This window comes from Natator depressus, chromosome 6 (assembly GCF_965152275.1).
Source record: "Natator depressus isolate rNatDep1 chromosome 6, rNatDep2.hap1, whole genome shotgun sequence".
Classification (NCBI taxonomy): Eukaryota; Metazoa; Chordata; order Testudines; family Cheloniidae; genus Natator; species Natator depressus.
The window spans coordinates 5,674,705-5,688,809 of NC_134239.1; the positions used below are offsets into that span (position 1 = coordinate 5,674,705).

Sequence of the window (14,105 nt, forward strand, 5' to 3'; positions counted from 1 at the left end):
TGTAGATCCTTGATAATGCGTTGGAGAGGTTTTAGTTGGGGGCTGAAGGTGACGGCTAGTGGCGTTCTGTTATTTTCTTTGTTAGGCCTGTCCTGTAGTAGGTGACTTCTGGGTACTCTTCTGGCTCTGTCAATCTGTTTCTTCACTATCAAGCATTCTTACAACTACAATACCCACCTGCTGAACTAGCCGTCACCTTCAGCCCCCAACCTCTCCAACGCATTATCAAGGATCTACAACCTATCCTGAAGGACGACCCATCACTCTCACAAATCTTGGGAGACAGGCCAGTCCTTGCCTACAGACAGCCCCCCAACCTGAAGCGAATACTCACCAGAAACCACTTACCACACAACAGAACCACTAACCCAGGAACCTATCCTTGCAACAAAGCCCGTTGCCAACTGTGCCCACATATCTATTCAGGGGACACCATCACAGGGCCTAATAACATCAGCCACACTATCAGAGGCTCGTTCACCTGCACATCTACCAATGTGATATATGCCATCATGTGCCAGCAATGCCCCTTTGCCATGTACATTGGTCAAACTGGACAGTCTCTACATAAAAGAATAAATGGACACAAATCAGATGTCAAGAATTATAACATTCATAAACCAGTCGGAGAACACTTTAATCTCTCTGGTCACGCGATTACAGACATGAAAGTTGCGCTATTACAACAGAAAAACTTCAGAAACAGACTCCAACGAGAGACTGCTGAATTGGAATTCATTTGCTAATTGGATACAATTAACTTAGGCTTGAATAGAGACTGGGAGTGGTTGAGTCATTATAAAAAGTAACCTTTTTCCCCTTGTTTATTCCTCCCCCCCGCATTCCTCAGACGTTCTTGTTAAACCCTGGATTTGTGCTGGAAATGGCCCACCTTGATTATCATACACATTGTAAGGAGAGTGATCACTTTAGATAAGCTATTACCAGCAGGAGAGTGGGGTGGGGGGAGAGAAAACCTTTTGAAGTGATAAACACCCATTTTCTCATGGTCTGTGTGTATAAAAACATCCTCACTGTATTTTCCACTTTATGCATCTGATGAAGTGAGCTGTAGCTCACAAAAGCTTATGCTCAAATAAATTGGTTAGTCTCTAAGGTGCCACAAGTACTCCTTTTGTCTCAGCAAAGGTAGGGATGGAGCTGCCCAAGAGCAGCCCTGACCACCCCCGCTTTGGTCCACAGTGTGTGAAAACCTACTAATAATATACACAGGTGAGTTCACAGCATGTCATGATCAACAGTAGCGAGGTCAGTGGCTGATCTAATCACATCAACATGAACCTTAATTCTCAGTTACTCTGAGGCTGTTTATAAATGTTTATATCTGACCGGCTGGCCCTGCCCTCTTCTGTCTAACATGGCTGGAAGTTTGCCAAGGGTTTCTTGGCTCCCATAGCCCAGCAGACAGAGAAGTGATGGCTGCAGTGTCTATATTTAATATGTAACTCTGACGATGGATATTTGTATAAAAGATCTGGTGGGATCAAAATTTTAACTCCAACACAGCACTTGCTTCCAAGCTTTCTCCCTTGTGGGTGACTGGAGAGGAAGCTTTTGTAACAGTTATAAGGGTTTATACCTTACTGCTTGTGATAATATTGCTTGTGAAGAAGCCCAACGACCTCCAATAAAAATATATAGCATAGGTGTTAGCTAGAGAGCAAATCTAAGTCCTACTCGTGTACCCCACTCCCCACAGCAGGGCTAAGGCTCACTGGGCTGTACACTGCAGCTGGGAATGTGGGAGGGAGGCACTTGGGCTGTGCGGAACCTGATTCAAATAATAATGGAGATAAAAAGAAAATGACTGTAATATCACAAAATCGCTGCCCCTCAGACCTTCCTCCCTTCCTTCTTCTCCCCTGCTCTGTCCTCCTCACTGCATCCTCCCTTCCCTTGTCTTTCTGTTTAGTTTCTCCCTTCCTAATTAAACCCAGCACCACCACTGCCAAAAAACACACATCCCACTGGCACTAACATGGGGTCTGCTGCCATCACATTGATGGTTCTGTCTGTGAGTTATATCGCTTCCCCCTACCCTGTCTTTGTCTGGTCTATTTAGAATTGCTCCTCAGACCAGCACTGTCTGCCACCCTCCATTTGTATAGCTTCCAGTACAATGGGGCCCTGATCTCGGTTGGTCACTAGGTATGACTGCAACACACATGACTGAAACTTCTTCCCCTTTGTTATTAATCTCAGTGATAAAAGAACAGGTCATTTGTTTAAAGACCCCAAGTTAAGGAGGACTCTCTGCTGCACGGCGTGATGGCATGTGACTAGAAATGTGGGGAACAAACACTCCCCACATCTCTTAGGTGTGTCAGTAGCATGTAATTACAGATTGACTGTAGGGTTGCCAACCCTCTAGAGTTGCCCTGGAGTCTCCAGGAATTAAAGATTAATCTTGAATTAAAGATTATGTAACATGAGGAGTTTACCTCCAGGAATACATCTAACTAAAATTGGCAACCCTAGTGACTGACTAGGCTAATAAATGAGTCCCCTCCCCAAGAGTGGAACTCTAACCTGATTGCTAATAATGATCCAGGGCTGTGCCTGAGGGGAAAGGGAGTGATGTGATTGGCCTAGGTCTGGACTGAACCCACTCTGATCAACTCAATTCAGTTTTGCCAGACACAATCTGATCATCACTGTTAATTCTGTAGACTTAGTCACAGCTCAGTAGTGATGTGGCCCTGCCATACCAGCATCCTGGCTGGGAGCACGTCCCTGGGAGCAGGGGGAGAGCAGAAAGAGATGTGTCCTGAAGCAGCTGCTCTTGCCCTGCCAGTCACACTCTCTGATGAAGGACAGTCTGAACCTGAGCTCAAACCCTTTCAGTTTCATCTTGGTTCACAACTGGATACAAATAGAGCCTGTGATTGTGCCAAGGGTCACAGGAGAGGGGGATGATGTGCACTCTTTAGGGATGTGACTTCTTCTCTTCTGCCAATTTCCTGTAAACCCAGAGGGACACCGGCCAGCGGCTCTCCCCAAAATACTTATTGAAATATCTGACTTACTATAAGCGTCCACTGCATAACACAGACACTTCGCTGGGGGATGGGATCTCTTTAGATTCTCACACAGACTGTGAGGTAGATACTAGGCTGGCCAGCCTAGGGAATTAGCTCTCGCCACTCAGGAGCACCCTCTGCAGGTGGTGTCTTGCCCATAATTACCTGCCCTTTTCCAAGCTCTACCACATTAGGCCCTGCATCTCTCCCAGACCATGGTGCACTTTCCTGGGGTACTGCCCTCTGGTGGTGCCCCACTCTCTGGGTGCTGCCCCTCCAGGAAACTGGCTACCCCTAATCCCACCACTCGCCTCAGTGACCCACTGCTGTTCTTCACCTAGCCCCTTCCCTCAGGGGCAAACTGCAGTCTGAATTGGCCACTCATCATCAGTAAGGGGGTGGATCTGCTGCCTTTTCCTCCCCTGGCTGCCCCTCCGCAGCCCTAATACCTCCTCAAGGCCGTGTATCAGGCCCTCAGCCTGGGAGTTGGTCAGGCCAGAGCTACCCTAGCTCCCCCTGACCTTCCCCAGCACTGCTCTGTCCAAGGTACCTTTCCTTGTCTAGGCAGCCAGCCCCATCACCTCATTCAGTTTTCTCGTTTTTTTTCAACAGTCACCCTGTGCAGCCTCGCACATCTTGCCATATCGGTATCCTGACACAGGCCTGTGGATAAGGCTGATGTTGCAAACTTTATGTTCTGGGTTTAGTGTATGTGTCGAAGGGGGTCACACACTAGGTTGCTACTGTCGGGTGAACTTATTTCACACCCCAGAGGATCCTCACATCCCTCCATTCCCACCCACAAGCTTCCTGCATGCCACGCTCCCATGCCCCTCTATTTCAGGGGCTCTGTGTGCCCCCCAAAGTCCCTCCTCCTCCCATACTACCCCCCCCCGTTTTCCCCTCCAATGACAGCAGCTCTGTGTGACTCCCATTCCCCCCATACCAGGGGCTTTGTGTACCCCATTCCTCACTCCCCCCCATTCCTCCCCCAATAGCAGGGGTTCTGAATGTGCTCCCATTCCCCTACCCCCCCCTGCATTCTCCTTCACTCCCTCCATACCAGAGTTCCCTAATCTTCCCCCCAGCAGGAGCCCTGTGTGCCCCCCATTACTCCCTCCCTCTAAACCAGGGCCCCCCTTCACTCTCAGGCCAGGAGCTCTGTCTGCCCCCCATTCCCAACTTCCCTCCATGCTAGGGGTGCTATGTGCCCCCTTCCCCCGATACCAGGTTCTCCTAATTTCATGCTGTCTGGAGTGGCTCACAACTGTGAGTGCCAATCTCAGGGCAGACTGTCAGAAAATAGGGCAGAGAGACCAACATGGTGGTGTGTTTTATAATTAGGGTGACCATATTTCCCTATGCTGGATATGAACACCTCGTAAAATTATTCGTGAGTTCATTGGCAATCATTCAGAACTATGCAGTACAAACATTCATATTAACATCAAGTTGACTGAGCCTCCATTAAAAAGAAATACTGCCTAGTTGGATTCTTTTTATTTACCTTCTTATCTTTAAGGCTTTAGGGTTCACATTTAGGGGTGTGACACCCCCCCACACACACCTTCCCACACCTGCAGGGTGAGGTAACACACACACATGCCCATACACCTCTGTGAGAGAGGTGTATGTGTGTGTGACTGATGGACTCGACCCTTTCCCTGCCTGGTGCTCTTTGCCCTCCACGCCTGGCTGAGCCCCTGGGTCAGACCTGCCTCTCCTGGTACCTGGTGCCACATCTTACCAAGGCAACACATGGATGGGGGCACGCAGGCTCACATGCCTCCCCCCATTTCTGCCAGGGCTTATACCAAAATGTGGCATGTGGCCACCAGCAGCCTTTTGGCACTGTGCAGGAGGGAAGGGATAGGAGCTGCTTCCAGCCACAGGGGAGGAGTAGAGGGGAAGTGATGACCTGGCCCTTGTCTTTGCAGAGCTCATCTCATCTTCTTCCCCCCCACCCACACCGTGGCTGGAAGCAGCTTGTCCCTTCCTGCCCACACAGTATCATAAAGCAGCTAAGACCTCCATGCTTCTGCTGGCCACCAACATAACCTAGATGCCTTCTGTCCCACCCGGCTACAGCATGGGAAGGAAGGGGTTAAGCCTTAAGAATGCACTGTGCACCAGGGCCCAGGCAACCTGATTGCAGAGGCTTCAGAGAACCCGGCCAGAGAGGTAGTTCAGCAGGGGAGGGTGCCTAGGGGACAGAGCAGCCCCATGCTCCCTGGGGGCTGGACCCAGCACAGGGGGTGGGGTGGGCAAAGAGAATACTAAGCCCCTGTCCGGGGGCTGCTGTGAAGCCTGTAGGGTCAGGTTGGGAACAGGCTGGAAATTGTTTCCCACCCCAGTCCAGAGCTTAGCGGCTTCCCCATGCATGCATTGCACAGGGCTTTGGCACACGCAGGGCTCGGCTCCTCCTGGCCAGTGTCCCGGGCCGGAGGGTCTTGGGCTTTCCCAGGGTGCTGGCCCAGCCAGAGGCAGTGGGGGAAGGAAGGAGTCTGCCGGCCAGACTGTTAATAAGTGCAGTGCTCCGAACAGCAGCTGGTTCTCCGCACAGCGCTGGGAGCGGGATATGTCCTGCTGTGCGTGGGGGGGGGAAGGGGGGGGTGATATGGAGGAGCAGCAGGACTTGTGGGGGTGAAGGGGCAAAGCAGGGAGAGGACAGTGAGAGGAGGAGCATGTAAAGGGCCGATGGGTGGGCAGCAGAAGTGACCTATAATCAGCCACTGCCTGGCACCTGCCCTCACTCTCCAGCCACTGCAGCTCACAGCTAGGGCTGGCCAGAAACGGGACGGGGAGCAGGGCCCTGCTGGTCGAGAGCCGGCTTGTAGCAGGGGCTGCGCTGGCAGACCAACAGGGGGAGCAGCTGGCCCTGCGTGCTACATCTTATCCCTGCCACCAGCTTTGCATCCCCACCCCCATCATTGGTCACTGGACCCCCCACACACCCCACTAGTGGGAGGATGGCTCGCGAGCAGAGACCCATTAGTACTGATGCATGTGGGGGAGACTGAAAATATGGGATAGTTTGCCCGTTTTTAAGAAAAAGTCAGGACAGCTTAAATACGGGATTGTCCCTTTAAAAACTGGACATCTGGTCACCCTATTTATAATTACATTTCACCAAACCAGCAACAAATATAAACTCCTGGATCACTGGACTAGTCTTACCATGGAGTTACAGACAGTCTCCTTAAGCGCTCCAGCCCATCTCACCACGCAGACAAACTGCACTTAGTGATAATGGTCACATAAACCAAAAATCACACCACATCAGGTTCCTCCCAGTTCCAAGAAACCAGTCACTTCCCCCTCATCAATTGGTACTCTGGATCTTACACCAAGGACAACACTGGTAGCCAATGCTATAATTAACTATATGTTTATTAGCTGAGAAAAAGAAATGAGTGTTATTGAGAGATTAAAGCAGGTAAATTACATTAACAGGTGAGTCAAAGTTTGTGAATCCCAAAGGCTAACAGGGGTGTAGTAATCTGCCAGTTCAGGGCACCCCAGAATAGCTCTGGGGATCTCCGTCTTCTTGTTTAGTTATTCCACCCTGTTAGAATCCAAAGAGTCCAGAGATAAAGGATCTTCCTTTGAATCAGTACTTATAGCTTCTTCTCCACACAACAATCAGAGACATGTTCTTACTCACACAATGGCCAATTGCTTTGAATTTAGCACTCTTCATTTGCATTCAATGAGTTATTTAATTACAAGCTTAGACATAATATAACTGCCCGCCTTTACATTATAATAAGAATAGATACATGAAAACAATACAAGTAACATTCCATTCGTTTCATGAAGTTCTAACATCTGAATACACTCTTAGATTAACACACACTTTGATCTAGGTCTATTTAATTACCAGGCATGCGTAATAGTAAACAACAAGATATAGTTAGGCCAAAACAATACAATTAACATCTCCTTTGATCTCTATTAACACATAAGTGAATTGGCCTGAATATATAGTAATACATTTAACTCCTTTGATAGTCACACACAAGTGAATGGGCCTATGGCTCTGGCCTGGCTTTGTCAGCATCATACCTGCCACCAGGAGTTATATGAGCCCTTCACAGCAGGGTTCCGCATTCTCCCCCCATGCCCTGGGCTGTGTGCATGCCCCTATTCTCCCATCTATACATCCCCATTCCCTCTTCCATCCCTCCTCCATATTATTTTTTTCTGGGGGATGAGTCATTCAGGTGGCCAACATCTTAAACTCCACTGGGATGCCAGCAGCTTCATGTGTCCCCCATTTTCGGTTTACTGATTTCCCCTAAAATCAAAAGGGTTCTGGCCATTGGTGCCCAGGGCACCGCCTGAAATTTTGGAGTTGATCAGATGAGGCATTTAAAAGTTATCCCATTGCAGACAGAGAGACAGACAGAGAAATGGCACCAAGCGGAGTGTAAGGGCGTTGCATGCCTGGCCAAAAAGTGACATTTCTAGGCTTTTTTTTATCCCTTGGAGAGGGCAGCATCCACCACTTCCCTTCCTCACCCATCCCCCCAGTGTAAATGGAGAAAATTTCTCTCATCAATAGCCAGCAAAGCTCAGTACAGATGTACAGGGGCAGCCTCTTCCCCATGGTGGGAACTGAGGGGGGCTAGACAGAAATGTGGAGGGCTGCGCTATATATCTTGTGGGCACACGTACATATTTGTCTAACAATGCGCACTTAAATGTCTCTTTTATCCATGTTATCCTCAAAAGGAGAATAAAAATATACACAGATCAGTTTTAAACTTTATCTATGGCAGCTACCTGGGGCAACATTTATTCACAGAAAATCAATAGGAAAAAAAATTGTACTCAGGATGCTCCTCTCTCAAAACCTCATCTCACTCTCCTGTAAACCATTTCTCATTTAATTTTTTTTGACAATTCTTGATCATTTATACACAAAATAAATCAACATCAGTCAAACATGGCATTTTACAATTTCATTTTATGAAGCTCCTGGTTGGCCTGAACTGGGGCTTATACAGTATCTGGCTAAAAAGCAAATGAGATCAGGCAAAAATCGTAGGACAGTAAATAGTCAAATTATCGGCATTTATACATCAGTGAAAGTCAGGGCAGTGAAGCTCAGCCTTGGCTGTCACAGCTCACTTAAAGCGATTTTAAAATCATGTTTGGATACAACAGGAATTACTGAAATGTTCATTCACATCTTTATAGACACTTTCATCCAGAAGGATCCATTTGGATCTTACAGACAGAGCTGGGCCAAACCATGCCATGCGAGCAGGGGGGAGGAAACCCAGGCAAGTATTAGCCAAAATGGCAGTATGTGACCTTCCAGCTGGGACCACAGATTTCTTAGCACCACTAACTGCCTTCCCTGGCTTCTCCTCACAGCACCCCCATGCAGAAGGGTAGCAGGCAATCACAGGGCGAATAGCCAATGCACCATGGCTTCTTAGCCTCACTGCCCTGGATGAGAGATGTGTGCGGGGCAGTGAGCAGAGCAGAGGGAAAGACCATTCCCAGGGATGGGGTGGGTTTCCCATGGAGCCTCAGTGTCTGTTGGGTTTGTGGGGATTCCCTTTGAAACTTCAGGGTCTTTTGGGGTTGCCGGCTGCATCCCTCCCTTCCCCATTACATTATGCTGCAAACCTCCCTCATTGGTGTTTCTGAAGTACTTTTCCCCATCCATGTGTTACCCCAGAGAAGGCGAGCATCAGGGCCAGGCTGTTTGGTGTCAGATTAGCCATAAAAGCACAGGATATTGTTCCTTTAAGTAGCAGAAGTGGATGGTTGGTATTCGGGGGCTCTGGGAGGGAACAGTCATGTGGGAAAGGTTTGCAGCTCACTGGATGGTACCACTGTATCAGCAAAATGCAGTGGTGAGGACAAATTGGGATTTTGGCGATTTGCTCCTTAAGACAGAGGTGCAGAATCTCCACATCTGGGTCTTTCCCTCCTTCTTTAATTTTGCCATACATCGATATGTGATGTGAAATGTGATGTGATGTGAAACGTGAAATAGCATTGTTTCTTTATCTGTTTGGAAGCTGCAACCTGTGTCTGATATTAAAAGAGAATCAACATTATATTTAATAGAAATTAACTTCTGTAACTCTCCATTCACAAAAGAGTTTCTCAGCCTGTTTTTGATTTCAATCTAAAGGCTTCCTTTAGGCCCTCCAGTGCCTGTTCTTTGGTTATTTCACCCCAGTCCTCAGGGAGATCGGCAGGGAGAGCATCAAACTCCTTAGCAAACTGGTGATTGAATTCCTTGAAAACAAACTTCCAGTAATCGGAAGCTTTGATACTGAGATCTGGCTGGATAAGCCAGTCTGGAAAAAATTTGCGATAATCTTTATAAGGATGAAACTCCCCTTTTGTCTCCGAACATCTGAATGTGTTATTGGAAGCCACAGAAGAGGAGCATATATCAGAGACAAGTATTCTTGTCTTATTCCACCGATATGCCCCTAATCCTTCAGGTCGGTGCACTGAAGCAAAATGCTCGTCATGCGCAGGAGCTCCTGCTTCACAGGGGACTTTACAGAATGGACACTGCTTCCCACAGCCAAACACTCGCTTGAAGATTTCATCCTGGGGCTTCACTGCAAGTTTTGGGAGTTTCAACTCAATTTCCAGCTTTTCAAATTTGGATAAAACTTGTTTTTCCAGGTCAGGAATAAACTGTTCTATAAAAGCTGAAAATTGGTCTGCACTTGCTGTGTTTTTAAACAGTATCACTTCTAAGCTATCCCTGGGAATGACTAGATCCTGCTGCAGCTTTTCACACAAGTTGTCTAAAAAGGCAGAGACTGTCTTATTCTTCTCACCTTTGGAGTATTTCAGAACATCGCTGAGTTTATTAATTATTGGGGAGAAAATCCTTTTCTCCAAATCTCCCAATCTTGCCTTCTCTTTGTAGAGCATTAACAAGTGTCTCTGTATCCGGGTTTTGATAAAATCTACATAATTCCTTGTATATTGCACATAATTGTTAAAGTCATTTTCTTCCAACAGCTGCTTCAGAACAAAGAATTGGAAAACACTCCGGGTGCTGTACTCAACAGACCGTTCACTGCTGAGAATGTCATCCACGATTTCTGTCCCAAGTTTCTTGTTCACGTAGTCCACCAGGGCAGGTCTCAGACACTGATCACAGAAATTCCAGGCCCTGTCCTGACACTCATCCTTCTCTAAGTACAGAGCTTTGAACGTGGAGAGATACTGAGGTTTCAGTTTCCCCAGACGCTGCAGAGGATCATTTTCTTTAATGAATTCTTCATGCATCGTCTGAAATGCACAAGCTGCATCCCCCAAAACGTGAAGCTTCAGGTCAACTGCAAAGCAGGCGGTGGTGTGAAGGTTTTGAACATCAGCCTGCTGAAGCCACTCGTTAATCATCCGCAACAACTCTCTGCAATAAGTTTCATCATAATCTGCTTTGCCATTTACTTTTCCATCAGTGTAACTATTGCACTCTTCTATTAAGGATTTAGCTAAAGCCTCTGTTTTATGCCAGCATTCCTGTGTCAAGAATTCTTTCACACCTGATATTGATAGTTTGTAACCTCTGAACACTTTTAAGTCTAAGTATTCCGTTTTCATTTTGAAATTTTGTGTTTCATAAGCACGCAAGCTTTTGGCATCCTGTAACATCTTCCAGACTGCACTGCCCCTATCTGCTAGGTCTCTTCTCAGCTGGAACTCCACATCTTCAAATATGTTGCGTCTCTGTAAAGGAATGAGTGATAATTCTGACAATGTTTCTGTCCACATGTTCTCAAATTCCTTCTCCAGTTCATCATTATTTAATTTGCAGTTGCTTTTCCTGCAATGGTTCAGAAGCCCATCCACTTTCTCTTCAATTTTTCTCTTGTACTCTGACAGGACAGAGTCTGTTTTGTGTTGGCCTTTTTTAATATGAATCGCTTCTTGCCACTTGCTGAATGAATAACTCTCCAGTTCATTCCTGAGACTATTGGCACTTCTTCTAAAATCTTCTTTGTACTTTTCTATCAGGCGCAGATTTGCTGCTCCACTTTCAAAATACTGTTGTAAATTATTCAAAATCTTCTCTGCTTCTTGCCTCAGTTTTTCCTGTGCCTCACTCTTTAGTCTGATTGAAACACTAGTGTCTAGTTTATCCGGTGGCTGATTTTGGATGAAAGTTTCCTTTTCAGATACCCAGAAATGTATCTCCTTCTGGAAACCCCATTCCCACTCTGCATACTTCACAGACAGCTGGTTATAGGCTTCAGCAACAAGGCTGTTTCTAAAGCTGAAAATGAAGTTCTCATGTTTTACAGCATTCCACAGGCTCCTCACCCATTCAAGAAATTGGGGAATGTCATTGGGAGTTCTCTCTTGTGAACAATCTTTCAGAAATTCAAACAAATATTTCTTTAATTCATAAACCTTTTGACTGTATCCCAAATTCACTGGAGCCATGGGGGGGACTCCGTGCCACAAAGCAGGAATGTACCAATTGTGTTTTTCCAGATCATAATCCATAATATCAGAAAATTTCATCTCCTTGCATTTCTTTTCCATGTTTGCTGCAGCTTTGGTCATTTCATTCAACTGTTCCAGGAGGTGTTTCCTGTCCCTCATGTTTTGTTCATGTGCAGACACGTCACTGACGTTCTGATGCACAAACTGGCAGTTGGTTTTTTTCCCGATTTTCTCCATTCTGAGAAATGCATGGACCACAATTTGCAGAACATCTTTCATTTCAGTGGCATTCTCCATGGCCATGTTAACAATCGTTATGTCACTCAGTCCAATCACCAGGGTGGCCAGCTCATTGTCATGTTGATAACTGTCCTCCAGCTTGGCCAGTTCGGGGGCTTTCAAGCCTTCTGTGTCTATCACCAGGATGAAATCAGAGCCCAGTTCCTGCTGAAAGTCCTCTGCCACTTTAATGAGTAACATGAAGGCTCCTCGCGTACATCGGCCACAGCTCACTGCAAACTGCAGGCCGAACATGGTGTTGAGGAGGGTGGATTTCCCAGTGCTCTGTACTCCCAGCACCGTCAGAACCAGCATTTTGGACCTTCCCCCCAGCTTGGCATGAAGCTGACTCAGAACATCTGTTACCCACTGCAGTGGGATGTTGGAAACGTCTCCATCAATGATCTCCATGGGAAACCCTTCCAGCATGAGGTCAGCTGCTATGCCTGGGAGATGGGTGAATTGCCTTTGGCTTTCTGCCATTTTACCTTCTTTAACCATTGAGCATTCCGCTTCATAAAACTGCCCCAACTCACGCATGAAATGCTCCACTCCTAAGGAACTGGCAGAGATTAATTTGTCTAAATCTGCAAACATTTTGGGGTCATCTTTTGAGTTTTTGCATTTCTCTTTATATTGATCCCGTAGTTTAGAAAGATTCTCCCTAGCAATGTGATCCAGGCCAAACTTCATCCATTTCAGGAAGTAATGTTTCTCCATGGGAGGTAGTAGTCTTATTCCAGTAATAAATGTAATCAAACCATCAGTAAGGTCATGTTTATTCTGCTGAGCACGTAAATCCATTACTTTCTTTTTCAGCTGAGATTTATAGTTCTCAAGTGGGGTGTCTCCTTGCTTTCTCATTCGGCACAGCTCTTTTTCCACTTCAGCCAAGTTTCTCCATGTCTCCCCTTGGAGTCTCAGCTTTTCCCTCTTGTACTTTGCCACATCTTTTATTTGTGCAGTAATTTCCTTTGCATATGTGTTTGCGGTCTGACATTCCTTGTTATCCTCATCTACCTGGATGCCTAATTCATGTGCTGTCTCAGCCATGGCTTCTATACTCACTCTCTTGGGAGAAGATTTCATTACGGCTGCTATTGCAGACTGCAGAACTTTTACAAATTGTGCCTTATTTGTGGTACCTCCTTTCCACAGCATATGTGACTTGTTCAGTTTCAGCACTGGTACTAACTTTTTCAGGAATTCCAGTGTTTCCTTGGCTTTCCCAGCCTGATTATTGAAGATGAAGTAGTATTTAGTGGCTGATCCCTGCAGAGATGATAACAGCGCATATTCTCTCTCACTGATGCTCTCAGTAACTATGAACACTGCTGAGGAGATCTCTGTTAAAAAGCTAAACTGCACCCAATGCGACTCAATATCTCCATGCAGATTTGTAACCGCGACAGGTTCTGGGAAAAGATCTGAATTCCCCATCCCACCAGGGAAATACCAGGAAATCTCAACCAGCCCATCTGCGATTGCCCGTGGGACGTTCCCAGACTCCATGTCCCGGTGGACAAAGAAATCGTGGTGCTGCTGGGAGGGGCTGAGAACCTCATTGAGGAGGTGGGACTTGGAGAAGCTGCAATTCCCAATCCGCACAAAGGAAATGGTTGGCATTGCTGTGAGCACCAGGCTCTCCTCTCTGAACCCTCTGCTCTCTGCCAGGGAGTGGGGCCTCCACTTCCGCACAATGTCCCTCATGGCCCACAGCAGTAGGGTGCACTTGGGGGTGTCGAGGGCGGGTAGCAGCAGAGGGAGGGCAAACTGGCACATGGACATTTTGGACAGGATCTCCTGCTGTAGGAAACTGTCTGAGGAAAGCAGAATGGCACAGAGAACATCAAGGGGGTGCAGGGAATCACTGGTGTCTGTGTCACTGAGAAAAGAAAAATCTTCAGGAATATCCAGCTCCTCTTTGTCCATAGTTAGTGTTTGATCAGTGGGTGCCCTCTGCTCAAGGCTTGTGCTTCTTGCCATCCCATTCAGAGCCATGAGCTTCCTGAGGAAATGCCAAGGTAAATCTCCTGTTGTCTGAGGAGGGCAGTTCTTTAGACTTTCTGGTGTGATTTCCAGGACATCTCTCAGCTTTAGTTTCCTGCTTCTGTATTTCTCCATTTCTAACTTTGACTCGATGTACTGAAGGGCTTTTGGTCTCTCTGCAGAAAGGTAATACAACATAAACACTTTGTTAAACTGAAAATATTTTCAGGTAGAACTTTTACTTTGGTATTAGGACCATAATGTGAAGGAATTGCAATTATTAAACAAAAATCATGGAGGTCTGCATGCTCCTTGTAAGTGACAACCACTTAGAGGGGTCGTGTAGCTGGAGTA

At 46.7% G+C, this 14,105-nt stretch overlaps 1 protein-coding gene across 1 annotated transcript in view; it reads right to left on the reverse strand.

Moving 5' to 3' along the window:
• Positions 1–7,515: 7,515 nt before the first annotated feature.
• LOC141988511 (interferon-induced very large GTPase 1-like) overlaps positions 7,516–14,105 on the reverse strand; it is a 41,385-nt gene continuing 34,795 nt past the window's right edge. The window contains exon 7 of the mRNA XM_074954308.1: positions 7,516–13,927. Coding sequence (XP_074810409.1) covers positions 9,168–13,927 — 4,760 coding nt within the window. The 3' untranslated portion in view covers positions 7,516–9,167. The remainder of the gene's footprint in view (positions 13,928–14,105) is intronic.